The 18,204-nt window shown below is 42.8% G+C and overlaps 1 protein-coding gene across 1 annotated transcript in view; it reads left to right on the forward strand.

Moving 5' to 3' along the window:
* The first annotated feature begins 478 nt into the window (after nt 1–478).
* Nucleotides 479–18,204, forward strand: part of LOC148453584 (uncharacterized) — a 68,763-nt gene continuing 51,037 nt past the window's right edge. Inside the window, 6 exon segments of the mRNA XM_088461979.1 lie at nt 479–556; nt 1,033–1,224; nt 1,304–1,427; nt 1,543–1,644; nt 2,484–2,594; nt 5,288–6,191. Coding sequence (XP_088318105.1) covers nt 479–556; nt 1,033–1,224; nt 1,304–1,427; nt 1,543–1,644; nt 2,484–2,594; nt 5,288–6,191 — 1,511 coding nt within the window.

Genomic DNA, 18,204 nt, shown 5'->3' on the forward strand with positions numbered 1-18,204 from the left:
TGTATATAATGCGATGCCCTGAAGCAGCCCAACCAAAGCAATCCAGGGGACCCACGCCACAAAAATCAACGCATAATGCACTTCAGTATAAACATTTGTAGGACTTACCTAGGTTGTGCCTCTTACTAAAGTGCAGTCAAAATGCCAGATCCCTGCTTAAAACCAATAGGGGACAGGTGGGAAGGGGTGCTAGCTTTGGCTGAAGGAGCCTCATGCCTTCAGGTGTGCTTAGGAGCACACTAAATAGAGTCTGTAGAAAAGGGCCTTAGACTGCACACCCTGAATATATATATAATGGGAGGTGCTACTTGTGGAGACTATTGTTGCAAACACAAAAAGAAGAATTACAAGTGTTACATGTCTGACTGTGTTACTTCTCTGTGATGTCTATTATATTTATTTGTAGATAGTCCTGCTGTGAGGAGCCAGAGTCTTTATTACACATCACACATTCTGTATTCTCACTGATTCACTAAGGATGGACAAGGATGGGAGTCACAGGACTGAGAGGATCTTACATATTACCCTGGAGATCATCTACATGCTGACTGGGGAGGTTAGAGGATCTGGAAGTGACACAGTGATATCACATATCTATAGTAATAATACAGGGACATGACTGGGGAGGTGAGGGGATCTGGGAGTATCACAGTGGCATCACTTATATCTATAGTATTAATACAGGGACATGACTGGGGAGGTAAGGGGACCTGTGACTGTCAGTGACATAACTTCTATCTATAGTAATAACCAAGCAGCAGGGAGCCAGTCTCAGATTGTATTATCAGTCCCACAGTCCTCACTAGAGTTGGTATTTAGTACAGTGTTCACAATATGTTGTTGTCACTGACATGCAGATGTCGGAGCTGCAGGAGATACTATATACTATATTCTGTATATAGAAGATTGTTTCAAGACAAGTGTTTGTAAATAGAGTTTTCTTTTATATTATGTAAAATGAACACCTGAATAAACAGCCTAATTTAGGTGGAGTTTAAGTGACCTTTCCATTGATGTTTTTCCAATACACAGGGTTACACAGTAGTGAAGAAGACATCCGGTGACTGTGAGACACCCAGCAGCCATCCCTCTGTGTCAGGAGGACTGAGCAGGACCCAGAGGCCCATCACGGTGCCTCCATCTCACTCACTAATACATGAGAGACACATTGACCAGAAGATCTTGGAACTCACCAATAAGATCATTCAGCTACTGACTGGAGAGGTGACTGCTGGGAATTGGACATTATTCAGTAGCACCAGGGGATGTATCTGGGTGATGTCTGTATCATTGTGTGTGTCAGGTTCCTATAAGGTATCAGGATGTCACTGTCTATGTCTCCATGCAGGAGGGGGGATATATAGATGAACACAAGGGTCTATACAAAGATGTGATGATGGAGAATCACCAGCCCCTCATATCACTGGGTAAGAGGAGACTGTCATGTATTGTACAAGGGAGAGCAGGTATGGGGGCCTCCTATATACACATCACCTGATAATCACATATATACAATGTACTTAGTCACTGTGTCTCCTACAGATGGACCCAGTAACAGAACTACCCCAGTGAGATGTCCACATCCTCTTTATGCACAGGATTGTACAGAGGAGAATCACAGGATCCCACAGGAGCATCAGGTAGGTGGGATTTAGGGTCTCATCAATATACCAAAGTGGCTGTCACTATATGATGTGTAGTGAAGCTGTGTGTGTGTGTGTGTGTGTGTGTGTGTGTGTTATACACTGATATTATACTGTTTATTCTCAGTTATTGAAACCAAACATTATTAAAAAAAAAACAATTTCTGTTTAGGGTACAGCTCAGACTAAGAAGATAGAAGATATAGAGGAAGAAGAAGAGACATATGTGACTGATATGAAGGCAGAAGATATAGAGGGAGAAGAAGAGACGTTTGTGACTGATATGAAGGCAGAAGATATAGAGGAAGAAGAAGAGACGTATGTGACTGATATGAAGGCAGAAGATATAGAGGGAGAAGAAGAGACGTTTGTGACTGATATGAAGGCAGAAGATATAGAGGAAGAAGAAGAGACGTATGTGACTGATATGAAGGCAGAAGATATAGAGGAAGAAGAAGAGACATATATGACTGATATGAAGGCAGAAGATATAGAGGGAGAAGAAGAGACATATGTGATTGATATGAAGGCAGAAGATATAGAGGAAGAAGAAGAGATGTATGTGACTGATATGAAGGCAGAAGATATAGAGGGAGAAGAAGAGACATGTGACTGATATGAAGGCAGAAGATATAGAGGGAGAAGAAGAGACGTATGTGACTGATATGAAGGCAGAAGAAATAGAGGGAGAAGACGAGACGTATGTGATTGATATAAAGGCAGAAGATATAGAGGGAGAAGAAGAGATGTATATGACTGATATGAAGGCAGAAGATACAGAGGGAGAGGAAGAGACGTATGTGACTGATATAAAGGTAGAATATACAGAGGGAGAAGAAGAGACGTATGTGACTGATATAAAGGTAGAATATACAGAGGGAGAAGAAGAGACGTATGTGAGTGGTGATCAACAGTGTAAGGAGGAGTAAATTCCTACAGATATCGCCACAGGTTAGTAAAAAAGACTTATTACAGAAAAGAGTCACATACTCCTTACAGTACAACACAGTGTCGTAACTAGCTATGGGCGACTGGCTATTATATGAAGTCCTTAGGACGGTTATTGTTGCACTTACAGAAGCAGCATCACACCCCTTCCGGTGATGTAATGAGCGTTGCACGCTCAGTGGACGGGGCCAGCACAGGGTGCAACCGTTCCCTGTTAAAACAATCCCTTATTCTACATGCTCAGCCAAAGTGCTTGGCCTGGCCTTCTCATACTACATAGGATGATATGCTGAATATTTCTGCTCACTTCCTAATAAGAACTAGTAGACCATTGGTTCCCAAACTGTTTTGAATCGCTGCGCCCTAGAGTATCAGCATTGTGTTTACGGCACCCCTAAGTTTGAGTTTGTTATTGAGAAAGTCAGATTTTTTTTTTTTAGTAAAGTGAAGTCAATTGTGCTTTCCTGTCATCCTTATGCTCAGTTATGTGGTGGGGGACAGGTTTGTACTTCTGTTTGTACACATATTTACTTTACATTGACCATACATAATTTGATTTGGTGCTGGACCACCAACCTGAGGCACCCCTGCGAGTCTCCCAAGGCACCCCAGGGTGCCACGGCGCACAGTTTGGGAACCACTGTAGTAGACATTTCTCTACGTTGAAGGGATCACCATGAGGGCGTGGAACACGTCTTTTGGGATGAAATAATTTCCGCCCCAAACTACTCGCCTGCTTTTTCATAATGTAAATATGCAATAAAAATAATATTCCCCCAAATGGCGACCTCTGTGCATTTCCAGCTTCTCTCTCCGTACATCCCATGGATATTGCGCATCTTTCTTGTAAGCCTGGAGGCAGCAGTGTCTTGTTCATGTGCCTTCAGCTTTTATGGTCTAGTACAGGCCTGGCCAGCCTGTGACCCTCCAGCTGTTGTGTAACTACACATCCCAACATGCCCTGTCACAGGTTTAGCATTTCCTAATACCCAAACTACAGCAGGGCATGCTGGGACTTGTAGTTTCACAGCAGCTGGAGAGCCACTTGTTGGACAGGCCTGGTCTAGTATATCAGAACACATTATATCTATAGTACATGAGAGATTCTCTCCTGTTATGTCACAGTAAAGTAATCTCCAGCACAAGCATCGTAAGTTATTAACACAAACATGTCCGAGCTTGGGTTACCAATATTGCACATGGTACAAGCTGCGTGGCGATAGTAGTGCTGTATATGAATGCAATACAGAAAGACAATTGTTGTGGGATGTGGTCGGGGACCCAAGCCACGCGGCTGAGATGGCCACCATGGCAGTACATTATGTGCTATGGCACCATCAGAGGGAAATATTGGCATTATAGGCTTTATGCTGGCTGCATATGTAATGGTGTAGTATGTACGGTGTGTGCAGCTGGCTGTGGTATCTGAGCATCATCTGGTGGCTGTTAACTCCCAGTGCTGGGCACAGTGTAGGTAATGTGCAATGTTCAGAGGACGAGAGGCTGTAATTCCTGCTTACTGTATATATATGTACAGATATAAAGATATATGGGTTACCCTGCAGCCTCAGGGCAGCTAAGTTCCGGACTGTAGGGCTGCACTTGTACAGCGCCTTGCGCAGGGCACAGAGTATCTAATAATGTTACATGTACTGGCTGGGCACTGTTATATAATAGCACTTTCCCCATAGTGTCTGTGTGACCCTTGGCAAGTGCACTGAGCGGCCAGGTTACCCGATAAGGGGAGGTTATTGTGTCACCCAGACACAGGCAGTGAGATGTTAGTGAAGCCTGTGAGTAACCATTTGCCCTAGTGATATCTTTGTCTTTTGGTCTTCCTGCATATTGGAGTTTCCTGTTCATGCCTTCCGTATTAAGGAGACCAGTCATGTAACACGTCCTGTTTAAGTCACAGTAATTTAGTTTTCTTCATGATGACTAAATCCCGAGAATCTGTGTGTATCCAGCAAAGGACAGTATAGGGATTTGTTCATATTTTGCTCAAAACATTTAAGTTTGCAGCCCGGGGTCAGGAGTTCCTAATTTTCGGGAAGCTCCTACTCTATGAATGATCCTTCATACACCACTAACTTGTACTTACATCTTCCTCGCCTCCCAGCTACAGAAGCAAATTGTGAAACAAAAACCTATTGCCACGCGGCTGCTACCATGTAACGTATGGGTAACATCCAGGTCTGGCCTGTTTTTATTTTGTTTCAAAATTGTGCCTAAAGTCCTGAATGCTGTAAACCATGCCAATATGAGGCCGTTTTTCTGTGTGGCTCACTAGCCTGTGCTTGTTTAGGGGTTACAACTTGGATCTGGGAGGTGAGCACATGTTACCAGCAGTTTAATGGTGTTTACAATATAGATACTTGCAAGAACCTTGATACTGGGCTGTAAGCTTAAATGTTTTGCTAAAGTCCTTGTGCTTGGATTGCTAGATGTACCCAGGTTTGTAGTGGTGGGGCCAATGCCGATAACAATTGTATTTATGTTTTGTATTAGAATAAACATGTAACCCCTATGATAACTATAGCATAGTATAATATGTGACCGTTATACATTGTACCATGACACAACGGAACTTCCCCATTTGTTGCTAATTTGGGGACCTGTCACCGTAGTCTCTATTAGAAAACTATCCCTGTTACAGGGAAACAATACTTTTTTTCATATATTTATTTTATTCCCAGCAGATGGATGTAACAGAAGGAAGATCTCAGAGGGACATCTCATCTTATCTACAGATGGTGACATAGAAGATCATGAAATCACCCGAGATTCTCTAGGACAAACCCCTAACACCACAATTATACATACAGCACCTCACAGTGCACATGTGTCATCTGATCCCTCTGATTATGGGGAATGTTCTCCTGATACCTCAGATAGTGGTACAACTATTACAGCTCATGCAGTAGATAAAATGTATTCCTGTTCTATAGATGCCCAACAGTACACCAAAGTCATTAATGATCAACCAACTAAGACCAGTACAAAGCCCCATACATGCTCTGAGTGTGGGAAATGTTGGATCTCTAAATCAGCTCTTGTTACACATCAGATATGTCACATAGGGGAGAAACCATTTTCATGTTCTGAGTGTGGGAAATGTTTTACACAGAAATCAGCTCTTGTTAGACATCAGAGAAGTCACACAGGCAAGAAACCATTTCCATGTTCTGAGTGTGGGAAAAGTTTTACACAGAAATCTAATCTTTTTGTACATCAGAGAAGTCACACAGGTGAGAAATCATTCCCATGCTATGAGTGTGGAAAATGTTTTACACAGACATGTCTTAGTAGACATCAGAGAAGTCACACAGGCAAGAAACCATTTCCATGTTCTGAGTGTGGGAAAAGTTTTACACAGAAATCTAATCTTTTTGTACATCAGAGAAGTCACACAGGTGAGAAATCATTCCCATGCTATGAGTGTGGGAAATGTTTTACATCAAAATCATATCTAATTGCACATCAGAGACTTCACACAGGTGAGAAACCGTTTCCATGTACTGAGTGTGGGAAATGTTTTCCACGTAAATCACATCTTGTTAGACATCACATGAGACACAGGGAAGAAACCATTTCCATGCTGTGAGTGTGGGAAATGTTTTACAGCAAAATCAAATCTAATTACAAATCAGAGACTTCACAAAAGTGAGAAACCATTTCTATGCTGTGAGTGTGGGAAATGTTTCAGAGACAAAACATATCTTCTTACACATCAAAGATGTCACACGGGATAAACCATTTTCATGCTCTGAGTGTGGGAAATGTTTTCCAGGTAAATCACATCTTGTTAAACATCAGAGAACTCACACAGGTGAGAAACCATTTTCATGCTCTGTGTGTGGAAATGTTTTACAAATAAATCAAATCGTGTTAAACATCAAATGTTTTGAATACCACCAATAGCAGAATGGACAATACCCAGCGTCATCAGTAGACAAAACTTTGGTACATTTTCCACACAACAATCGACTTACAGTAAAAGGAAAGTTTATATTACACAGTCATGGACAACAGAAGATGTCTTTTGTGTTGTTACCCAAAAGCAAGTAATCATCGGTCTCCTTATACTCTAGCCAAGAGAACCATGTGGTGATAAATTCCCAATATCAGTCCATCGTGGAGAACATCACATCTTCCATCTGATTTTAGACGTATGTGATTAAAGTAAATGCTTGTATTTGTCGTTACCTGTGTGTGATGGGGATCAGTGAAGCATAGATTATAGTAGCACACTGCCTCTTATATACTCACACACACACACAGTGCTATGTATGTCCTTTCATCACTCTGCATTTCATTCCGCTGACCAATTGGCTCAGATGTAGGCCTGTGTCTTATCAGCCAGACTATATCTTATCATTCAGTATTAGAGGGCAGCTAGCTGAGGGGGGCAACTAACTGTGGTAATACACAAAGTGTGGAATAACTAAGTGGGTTTTCTAAACAGGTAAAAAAAACAGTGTAACAAACATTGATCACCATCTGTGACCAGGTAATTTCATAGTCAAACTTGACATTTATTTAAGTACTGTCCTGCAAATTTCAACATTTAATCCAAAATCCACATGTTTTAAAAATTGCTTTTTTTTTATATCACTCCATGGTATCTTCTCTAAGGCTATTACATCTGTCACTCTCCCTGTATGTCCCCCTCTGTACACATTGCCTTCTCATTACTCTACTCCCCTCTTATATACACACACATGGGCTTTTTTCTTATCTATATACACTGACATACATCCTTAACCTGTCGCCATAAAAATCTTTCATACACCTCCTACAACTATAATTATCTCTCTACTGTTTCTATTAGCTGGTGACATATCTGCAAATCCAGCAAACCTCATAAACCTGTTTCTCCCATCACCCTCCAAGTCACTATAATGTGCCTAATGGAATGCACGCTCTGTTTGCAGCAAATTTATGTCCATCCATGTTTCTTTATCTCAAAAAACCTCAAGCTTCTGGCGATAACAGAAACATGGCTCACACAATCAGACACTCCCTCCCCTGCAGCACTGTCACACAATCAGACACTCCCTCCCCTGCAGCACTGTCACACAATCAGACACTCCCTCCCCTGCAGCACTGTCACACAATCAGACACAACCTCCCCTGCAGCACTGTCACACAATCAGACACTCCCTCCCCTGCAGCACTGTCACAATCAGACACTCCCCCCCCCCCCTGCAGCACTGTCACACAATCAGACACTCCCTCCCCTGCAGCACTGTCACACAATCAGACACTCCCTCCCCTGCAGCACTGTCACACAATCAGACACTCCCTCCCCTGCAGCACTGTCACACAATCAGACACTCCCTTCCCTGCAGCACTGTCCCTGCAGCACTGTCACACAATCAGACACTCCCTCCCCTGCGGCACTGTCACACAATCAGACTCAACCTCCCCTGCAGCACTGTCACACAATCAGACACTCCCTCCCCTGCAGCACTGTCACACTGTGACCTACACGTCACACACACCTCCAGGCCTGGTAATAGTAAAGGAGGTGGGGTAGGAATATTACTGTCCCAATCTATCACATACACAGTTCTCCCACAGGTACCATCACTCACAGTTACATCATTTGTACATTCTATCAGGACTGTCACCCCTTTCTCTCTGCGTGTTGCTGTCTATCGCCCACCTGGGCCACCCCAAGAATTTCTGGAACATATTTCTGCCTGGCTCCCTCACTTCCTATCCTCAGACATCTCCACCATCATCATGGGTGATATCAGTATCTCTACTGACAGTCCCCAATCACCTCATGTCTCCAATCTACTCTCTGTAACCTCCTCTCTCAGCCTCTCCCAATGGTCTCCTCTACTCATCAGGAGGGTCACTGCCTTGTTCTGCTAACACCAAGGAAGAACTAGAAGAGGTTGTCTGTCATTGATGTACATGTATAATATATAACTTATTGTTAGCTGTAACATGTATAGATTATATACAGTCAGTGAGATAATAAAGGAAAGATAATTAGAAATTTGAATTTAGAATGAAGTGTGTGTAATAAGGAAATTCTGAGCCGTACGGCCCTACCATTAATTACTAATATTTATGTTTATATATACGTGTCTCTCTCACTTGTTATATATTGTAATAATAAATTCTTTATTCCAAATCCCTCAATATTGATCAATGTTTTATTCTCTGTACTTTGATGTCTACTTATTTCAAAGTCATTCGTAATCCCAAAACAGATCTTTCATAGAGAATATCATCTGATTCCTTTTACAGTACAGACAACTTAGCCAGAGTATAACCTTTTGTACAATGTATCTCTTATTATACTCCTCATATGTATACTGTATCTATTCTGCAACTCATATACACTCCATGGTGTCTACAATGTATCATTTATTATAATCATATGTATACTGTATCTATTCTGCATCTCATATACACTTTGTGGTTACTACAATGTATCATTTATTATACTCATATGTATACTATATCTATTCTGCAGCTCTTATACACTCCGTGGTGTCTACAATGTATCATTTATTATACTCATATATATACTGTATCTATTCTGCAGCTCATATACACTCGATGGTTACTACAATGTATCTTTTATTATAATCCTCATATGTATACTGTATATATTCTGCAGCTCATATGCACTCCGTGGTGTCTACAATGTATCATGTATTATACTCATATGTATACTGTATCTATTCTGCAGCTCATATACACTCTGTTGTCTACAATGTATCTTTTATTATAAGCCTCATATGACTACTGTTTCTATTCTGCAGCTCATATACACTCTGTGGTTACTACAATTGTTATATTATTATACTCATATGTATACTGTATCTATTCTGCAGCTCATATACACTCTGTGGTGTCTACAATGTATCATTTATTATATTCCTCATATGTATACTGTCTTCTGCAGCTCACATACATTGTAGTAACCACGAAGTGTATCATTTATTATACTCCTCATATGTATACTGTATCTATACTGCAGCTCATATACACTCCATGGTGTCTACAATGTATCATTTATTATAATCCTCATATGAATAGTGTTTCTATTCTGCAGCTCACATACATTCCGTGGTTACTACAATGTATCCTTTATTCTAATCCTCCTATGAATACTGATCTTATACCCTCACAAATCAGTAAAGCTCTGCTTCACCTGTATCATACCAACACTGGCATCTGCTCTGTATAAAGATAATGCAGCACCAGAGTCTGCTCCAGCTGTATATTAGTAACAAAAGATTCTGCTCCACCTATATTATACTAACACTGGTATCTGCTCTACCTGTATATAATCCCTCTGTCTGTCTCTACTGGTACCTTTCCATCATTCTACAAGCATTCAGTGATTACGCCCATTCTGAAAAAATATATTTCTGACCCTCTCAAATTACAGTCCCATCTCCCATGCCCCTCCAAGCTACTTGAAATACTTGCCTACACTCGCCTCACACACTTTCTAAACTCACACAACTTATTGAACCCACTTCAGTCAGGCTTTCATTCCCAACACTACAGAGACAGCACTGACTAAGTTACTGAATCATCTGGTCACTGCCAAGGCTAAAGGCCATTACTTCTTATTCTTCTAGATTTCTCTGCTGCCTTTGACACTGGTGACCACTTCTCATACAATCCCTAGGTCTTCAGGACACAGCCCTTTCTTGGTTCTCATCCTATCTATCTAATCGCTCTTTCACTGTTTGTTTTTCAGATTTTACCTCCACTTCTACCTCTATCAGTGTAGTACCGCAAGGCTCAGTCTTAGATCCTCTGCTTTTTTCAATCTATACCACCTCTCTTGGCAAACTAACCAGCTCTATTGGATTTCAGTATCATCTGTACGCGAATAATACTCAAAAATGGTCTCTTATAGCAATGCCTATCCTCCCCAGATTTGTCCATCTGTCCTGTCTGTGTCACATAATGTCTTTCTACCATTTTATCTTGGATGTCATCTCATCACCTCAAACATAACATTTCCAAAACAGAATGAATTATATTTCCACCAGCCAATAGTAGTTATTTGCTATCTCTAGCACTGTTGCTAACTTGACAATCAACCCCACAAACTCACTGTCCAGGTGTCATCATTGACTCTGAAGTGTCCTTTATTCTACACATTTCATCTGTCTCAAAATCATGTAACATACATCTAACAAAAGTGTCCAAAATTCATCCATAAGGAAAAAACTATGGAAACTGCAGCCATTCAGTATTAACTGAAAGCTCCAGTGATCCTGGCGCTTGTGGGTGTAAAAATATTATATATATATATATATATATATATATATATAATGATAAAAAAAAACTTATGTAAAAAAAATATAATAATTACATATAAAATGGTCTCTTATAGCAATGCCGCTGGACTAGATGTCAGCTGCAAATCTGACAGGATGTTTAAGACAAGAAACCAAAGGCCACGCTATTGCTAATGGGTGACTAATACATTTAGCATGTTTGAATGGTACAAATAAGTAGGTTCTCTGGTTCATATTACACATTTAGTCACAAGAACATCACATAACTAATGTAGATAAAATGTATCAGATAAAATAAGTAACAATATATGCATACAAGCTGCTACCTATAAGAATCTCTCTTGAAATGACAATATCAGTAAACAGGAAAGTTCAAGCAATACTGATGCTTAATATAAGAGAGTATATAGTCTCTGCTTTATATATACTTGTGTATTTAAATATAAAGAATCCTCTCAGCGGAGTATCCACTTCTATAGGACAGTTAAACCCGTGTGTGTCCAGCACTACAATCAGCCTTATCTCAGACCTGTGGCAGGATAGTACCTGTAGTGCACCGGTTCTCCACTCTCCTAGCGGGCTCTCTGTATGTCCGTAGTTGTGATAGAGACTGTGGGCTGTTAGCGGGATTATGGCAGTATCGGAGGCTGGCTTGCTGCGTGATTTAGGAACCGCAGTCAGCTGTTGTTCTGTTGTCCTAGCCGTGAACATCTAACCCCTCCCCTTTGTGCCGTATGGATACAGGCGGCTTGATATTCGCACTGCCGCTTAGCAAATTAATGCGGGAATAGCTGTGACTAGTAAGCAGATGTAGCAGGAGCTGGATAGATGGCCCTATCGACGTGTCTCACTCCTGGCATGGAGCTTTTTCAAGATGAGGGTATCTGAGTAAAGTCCTTCCCTTATATAGAGATTTTAATTATTAATTACCTACCAGCTGAAATATCTTAATTAGGTTGCAACCTCTGTTATTCTTTAGTTGGTTCAGAGAAGCCACTTACTGTATGCACACAATTATAAACCTTATTTCATTGAACACTGGGGCTAATTCAGCAATGCACTCACCCCACTGACGGAACCAGCTGACAGCGTCTAGCCTCCCCCTATCCAGATCCATCATCCTCTTCAACTCTTGTAGAATCAAACCAACCACCACTTCACATAGGACCTTTCTTCATATGGAGACATGACACCGTGCACCCCATGTGTGGTACCTACCCGTTAAACTAACTAAATAAATTGTGGTCAAATCAAATCCACCGTACCTTCTGACTACCCCATAAGCCCACTCAGGGTAACTAAGACCCGAAAGGCACATAATTTCAATGGCAATCTACCTTCTTGGTAGCATCTTTCAGCCTTTTAACCCAGTTTAGAGAGGCATAATCACCATGATCACATTTGATGCCTAGGATTCTGATCGCTGACCTGGGGAAAGCTGTACGGAAGGGAAAATTCTCACCTTCCTCCCCCATCCAAAAAACTTAGCACTTTTCCCGATTTACACTGGAGCATGAGGGTTCAGAATACAAGATGGTCCATGTCACAGGCCTCTGCCTGAGAAGACAGAACCACTGTGACATCATCCGCGTAGACTACTACCTTCAAGGGACACTCCGGACTCAGCTGCACCCCTCCTACAGTTCCACACTCTACCCGTCTGATAAAGGGATCGATCGCAAAAACATATAAAAGGTGGCTCAAGGGATAATCCTGACGAACCCCAGAGCATACCTCAAAGGCAGGACCCACCCAACCGTTCACAAGCGGGAAGCTTTTAGCCAGTCAATATAGAGTTTGTAACCAATTAACCACCTGCCCTGGAAGACCATACCATTACAGTAAAGCCCAAAGGTACTTGTGGTTTACCCAGTCAAAAGCCTTAGACTGATCCAATGCCAGTAGGTACTTTCCCAACTTCTCAGCCCTGCACCGCTCAATGGCCTCCCGAACACCAAGGACAGCACTAAATGTGCTTCGACCCTTCACAGTACAGTGCTGAGAAGATGAAAGTAGTAGCTCAGAAAATTCTGAAAGCCTATTAAAGAGTACTTTTGCCAAAATCCTCCTATCTGTATTAAGAAGGGCTATGGGGCACCAATTCTCAATACGAGATGGGTCTTTTCCTTTGGATAGCAAAATAAGCGCAGATAACCTCATGGAAGGAGGGAGAGTTCCCTCATCCATGCTCACAATAAATACTACCACTAGTCGAGGAATTAGGAGGTCTGCAAATATCTTATAAAATTCAGATGTTAATCCATCTGGACCTTGAGATTTTTTGGGGTTCAACCCCATTATCACTTTCCTAACCTCCTCTGCCATTATATCACAAGCCAAAGAGTCAAGAGAAGTACCCTTAAAACTCAGACCAGGGGTCTCCCTCAGAAATGTCTCCATCCTCTCTCTAATAAGTGGCTGCTCAGACAACATATCTGAATAGTAGGACACCACTATGTCCAAAATGCCCTTCCTATCACTAGGAAGGACACCCTGTCCATCAACCAGTCCTTTAACATGTTTAGCATCAGCCGATGCCCTATAGTTCTGGTAAGGATCTGGCGAGTGGTAACAACCATAATCCCTCTCCAAAACCAAAGATGTCAATTGGTTATATTGAAATTCTCTCATCTGAGCCTTCACTCAGAAGATTTCCCCACAATCTCCCTCCTCAGAGATCAAGAGATCCAATTTCCTTCTTAAACTATAGTTGATATTTTTCTTTATTAAGTTTCTCTTAGCTTAGCTATAAGACCACGGAAAAATTTACAGATTCTCTTTCTGATTACCTCCCACCACTCCGACCTACTCCAACCAGCCTCCAGTAGCATCTCCTGAGATTGAAAGAAGACCCTAAAGGCCGCCTAACTCCCTCTTCTTCTAGAAGCTCCGAGTTCAATTGCCAAAGACCCCGCCCTTTCTGAGGGGTTTCTGAGGTATTCAAAGTTGCTGAAAGAAAACCATGATCGGAGAACTCCACCAACCTCACCCCTAGGGATGAAGTTACTGAAGTCTCCTTAACAAAAAACCTATCTATCCTAGACCTATGGCTGCCACTAAAGAGAGTGAAACCCGTGAGGTCTGGGGTGTGACGAATATGCACATCCACCAGACCTAGCCATACTAACTAAAAAAATAGAGTCACAGCCCAGAGATCTCCTTGAGCCTCCTCTGTCCTTTGGCCTAGTTATGGTATTAAAATCACCACCAAAGATAACCTACTGGGCCGTAACAAGATAAGGTTTTATCTCCATGAAGAGACATTTTCTCTCCCATTGTGACTGAGGACCATATATATTATTAACCTAAGATCCTGTCCCTTCATGTTGACATCCAAAATCATAAATTTTCCTGCTTGCACTTCATATCAGTAAAAAGAACTGCCACCCCACCGCATGGCTTGGCCGCAAGAGACCCGTAAGAAGGACCTCCTCTCCACTCCCGTTTCACCCTATGGAGAAGATCCAACTTACTAATCCGGGTCTCCTGTACAAATAAAACATCAACCTCAACCATGCTGGAAAAAAATCAAAGGCCATCTTACGAGCACATTCGGAAACCACGGAAGCCACATTAATCGTGGCGCATCGTATAGGATGGGGATCCATGTTTTTAGGTTATAAAAAGAACAAGACCTTGCTTGCTTTTCCTTTGTAAAAAAAAAAAAAACACAAATCCAAAAAACCGCAGCAAAAAACTCAACCCTACAAACTGACCCCCTGCGGGCCAGCTGTCACTCCTATACCCCCGTCCCTCCCTGGGACAAAACACCTACTAAAGGTTCCGGGTCAGGAGTCATCACTACACCTTTACTACCCTGATGTTTATCTCCAACCACCATTGCACCCCCAACTTCACTACAACTTTCTGCCAAATTTTGAGAAGAAACCACACACTTTTCCTCCAATTCCTCTGACTGAGTCTCCTCTACTATATTCATCTCTTCCCCTTCAACCTCTAAAGTTTCTTTATTATTCACTAAAATCTCCTTTCCTAAACCAGAGTTTGCTGCATTTTCCACAATGAATCCTTGCGCCACTTCCACCCTCTTTTTCCCTTGATCACCATTCTGCATGCTTCCTAATTTGGCTCTCCTTTTTGCATTCCTTCTATCTTTCCCTGAGATTTGCATCAACTCACCATCTACTCTAAACACCTCTCCCTAATCATCCAAGGAAAAAACATCAAACTTATTGGACAAGACCAGTTGTTCCTCAGCATTCTTCCTTTTCTTTTTCCATTTCCCCGTCACTATTTGAAAAGGTTCTTCTTCCGTATTAACCTTACTCATCCTCCCACCTACACTGTCCTGTTTTCCCTTTACCACTTCTTTCATAACTTCTATTGGATTCTCATACCTGCTTGCTTCCTCCTCCTCCTGCTCTGATATCCTGGACTCTGCATTATGGTTAGTCCTAGGTGCTATATGGGTGCCCCTCTTCACCACACAAATTACACCTCACCATGTTACATGATCTTGAAACATGCCCAATCTTCCCGCATAGAGAGCATTTTGTCACATTACAATCACCACTAAGGTGGCGAAAATCTCCGCACTTGAAACACGTCCTCGGCTGCCCAGGGTAAAAGCACTGAACTCTTATGACCTATATAGGCAGCCGAGGGAACATGCACAATACCAGAGTCTGATGACCGCAATTTGACCACAACCTCCCAAGCTCCTCCCCATACACCTAATACATGACCAGTCTTCACCAAATTTGATTGCAGATCACAATACCTTGCCAGCCAAAAGGATATGCCTTACTAACACCGTAATTTTCACTGTGTCTTGGCGAGTAACCAAACTTGCAATAAAGTTTTTATAAGGGCTCCTGTTTCTGTACACCTGCTATACCTCCCAAAAAGCTTGTAAACCTTGATATGATATGAAGCTTAGATAGTAATCCGGGGATCTTACTGGATGTATACAGGCGTACAGATCACCAGCCTTAAATCCCATGCCAAAAAACATTTTCAAAAAACCCTCTGTATTTGGGCTCTCCCCTTCCCCCACCCACTTAAACTGGATAAAGTTCCACCTCTTACCAACACTCCCAGACCCCACATTCACAATTGGCTGTACATTAACATTTTTCCTAGACACCATGTTGGCATAAGATATCCCACTTGATGCTGGCTCATTAACTGTACTGCTAGCCGATCTTAATATCCTAGCTGCAATGTCTTTCACAATTATTTCTGCCGCCTTCTTCGCCCTTACTGGGACAGACATCTTGTCACAATAGATAGTCTCTATTACAGATCTTTCCGCCATAGGGACCTCGCCCAAATTTAACGCCGGCATACTTGCGCCCTTCTCTCTGTACCCATCAACCTCCGATCTACATCAATAGTGCCCCGCACTTCGCAGGGACCGGCCCCTGATGTCTCCCCAGCTGCCTGCAAACCACAAACAGTGGCCGACTTATCTTTAGGGCCCCCTCCATGCTACTTTCCGCTAGTACAACTGCCTGTACTAGCTCCATATCAGTGGCCTCTATATGCCCTTCAGAACCAGGACCCGCTAGTTCTCCTATGCTACCTGCCTTTTCTGCCTGCGGGACCGATTCACATGCGGCCTCAAGGACAATAGATGAAGCACCTATACCGTTCACCTTCCAAGCACCCCATGCATCGTCACTCACCAGATAGCACTACGAACGCCCTTTCCACCATACACCGTCTCCTGCTCCATTTTCTGGGACTCCGACACCATCACTGCTGGCTCTGCTTGCTCCGGAAATATCACAGATTCACCACCAGATGCTGTATTTGACTCAATATTTTGTAATTGTTCCACCTTCTTTTTCCCCTTCCTTCCATCAACTGGGAGCAGGTTTTTCCCCACAGTCTCATTTTTAATTTCTCTTAATAGAGCCAATTTCTTTCTTGCATTTTCCAACGCATCATTCAAAGCCGTAATCTCATCTTTCAGAACATCCCGTGCCCATTTAAAGCAGGAATTTTTTTATCTTCTTTTTCTTATTGTTTATTTTTGTATTTATCCTCCTTATTTCTTTCTGCATTTCTTCAATGCTGTATGATGCATAGATATCACATTCACCACCTTCAGAAGACTTCTCCCCACTCTCCTCCATCACCAATAACAGGCTTCTCTCTGCTTCACTACTGGTGGGATCTAGCATCTCCTCCTGAGTTACACCACTCAGGAAATCTCCCTCCAGTAGTTTAGTGGTAGCTGATATGTCTGAGGTTCCTGGGCCACAGGCAACAAATGCTGTGCCTGCTGAGACATCTATCCCCTGATCCACCGGGTCACCAGCTGCTGATAGCAGAGCCACCGTCCCAGCACCTGCCAGCACCCCCACAGGCCAGCCAGCCTGGGCAGGAGATGCAGCGACCGGAGTCCCTCTGCCAGCATCCGCCGGAACATGCTGCGAACATAATGAAGACATTGGGACCTCTCCAACTATGACACTCACTGCCTGGAACAGGGCCGTCGATGCAGGAGCCTCCTGACCGGCGCCTTCCAAACCACATGCCTCCGAGTGCTCTGCTACCGGGTCACACACAGCCAGAGACACTTCCACCGGATCCCGCATGGTAGCAGATGCGTTACCCCATTCCACATTCACCTCGGGGGCCTCCAGGTAAGACCTACCTTCCGAGTCTCCCATAGCCGGCACCTTCTGTACCGCGAGATCCTCCGCCAGCATTTGTTTTGTTTCAGCTGCAACTGATCCTCCAGCTCCCTCCATATCTCTGGGCTGTCCTGCAGCCACATGTACCCGGGTTTTTACCTTCTTAGGTGTTTTTGGCATTTTCCTTATGCCTCCTCAGCCAAGTATAGCCACCAGGCCACACAGGGGAAAGAAATCCCCACTTTCTCCAGAAATAAATGGCAGTATTAAGCTGTGTAGGCCGCACCAGAGTCACAGCCACACTTTCCTAAACACTTCCCCCAGGCAGAGGCAGCCACTCAGACACCTACGATCACCAGGAGCTGCAGCAACACACACCCTCTCCTGATGGATGCACGCAGGCTATAGATATGATTAATGCTCACAGGCTATAGATATACGATGTATGCACGCAGGCAGCTTTGCAATTGTGATCCCGGCACTGTGACGGATCTTGTGCAGAGCCGAGAGGTCGGGTTGGGAGATAATATGAGATAAGTGAAGAGATGTATGCTGGTGTTAATTGCCTTATGTGTAAGTAAAAGTATTTTAAATACAGTAGAAAACCGGAACCCAATGGAGGGACTGACAGAGCGGATCAGCAGATGATGAACATTTGGCGAGGAAGATCAGCCTCACAGCTGTATTGAAAATGGATTATAGTGTTAAGAGTCTGTTTTTGGG

The sequence above is a fragment of the Taudactylus pleione genome, unplaced genomic scaffold (genome assembly GCF_031769625.1).
Source record: "Taudactylus pleione unplaced genomic scaffold, aTauple2 ptg001127l, whole genome shotgun sequence".
NCBI classification, from domain to species: domain Eukaryota; kingdom Metazoa; phylum Chordata; class Amphibia; order Anura; family Myobatrachidae; genus Taudactylus; species Taudactylus pleione.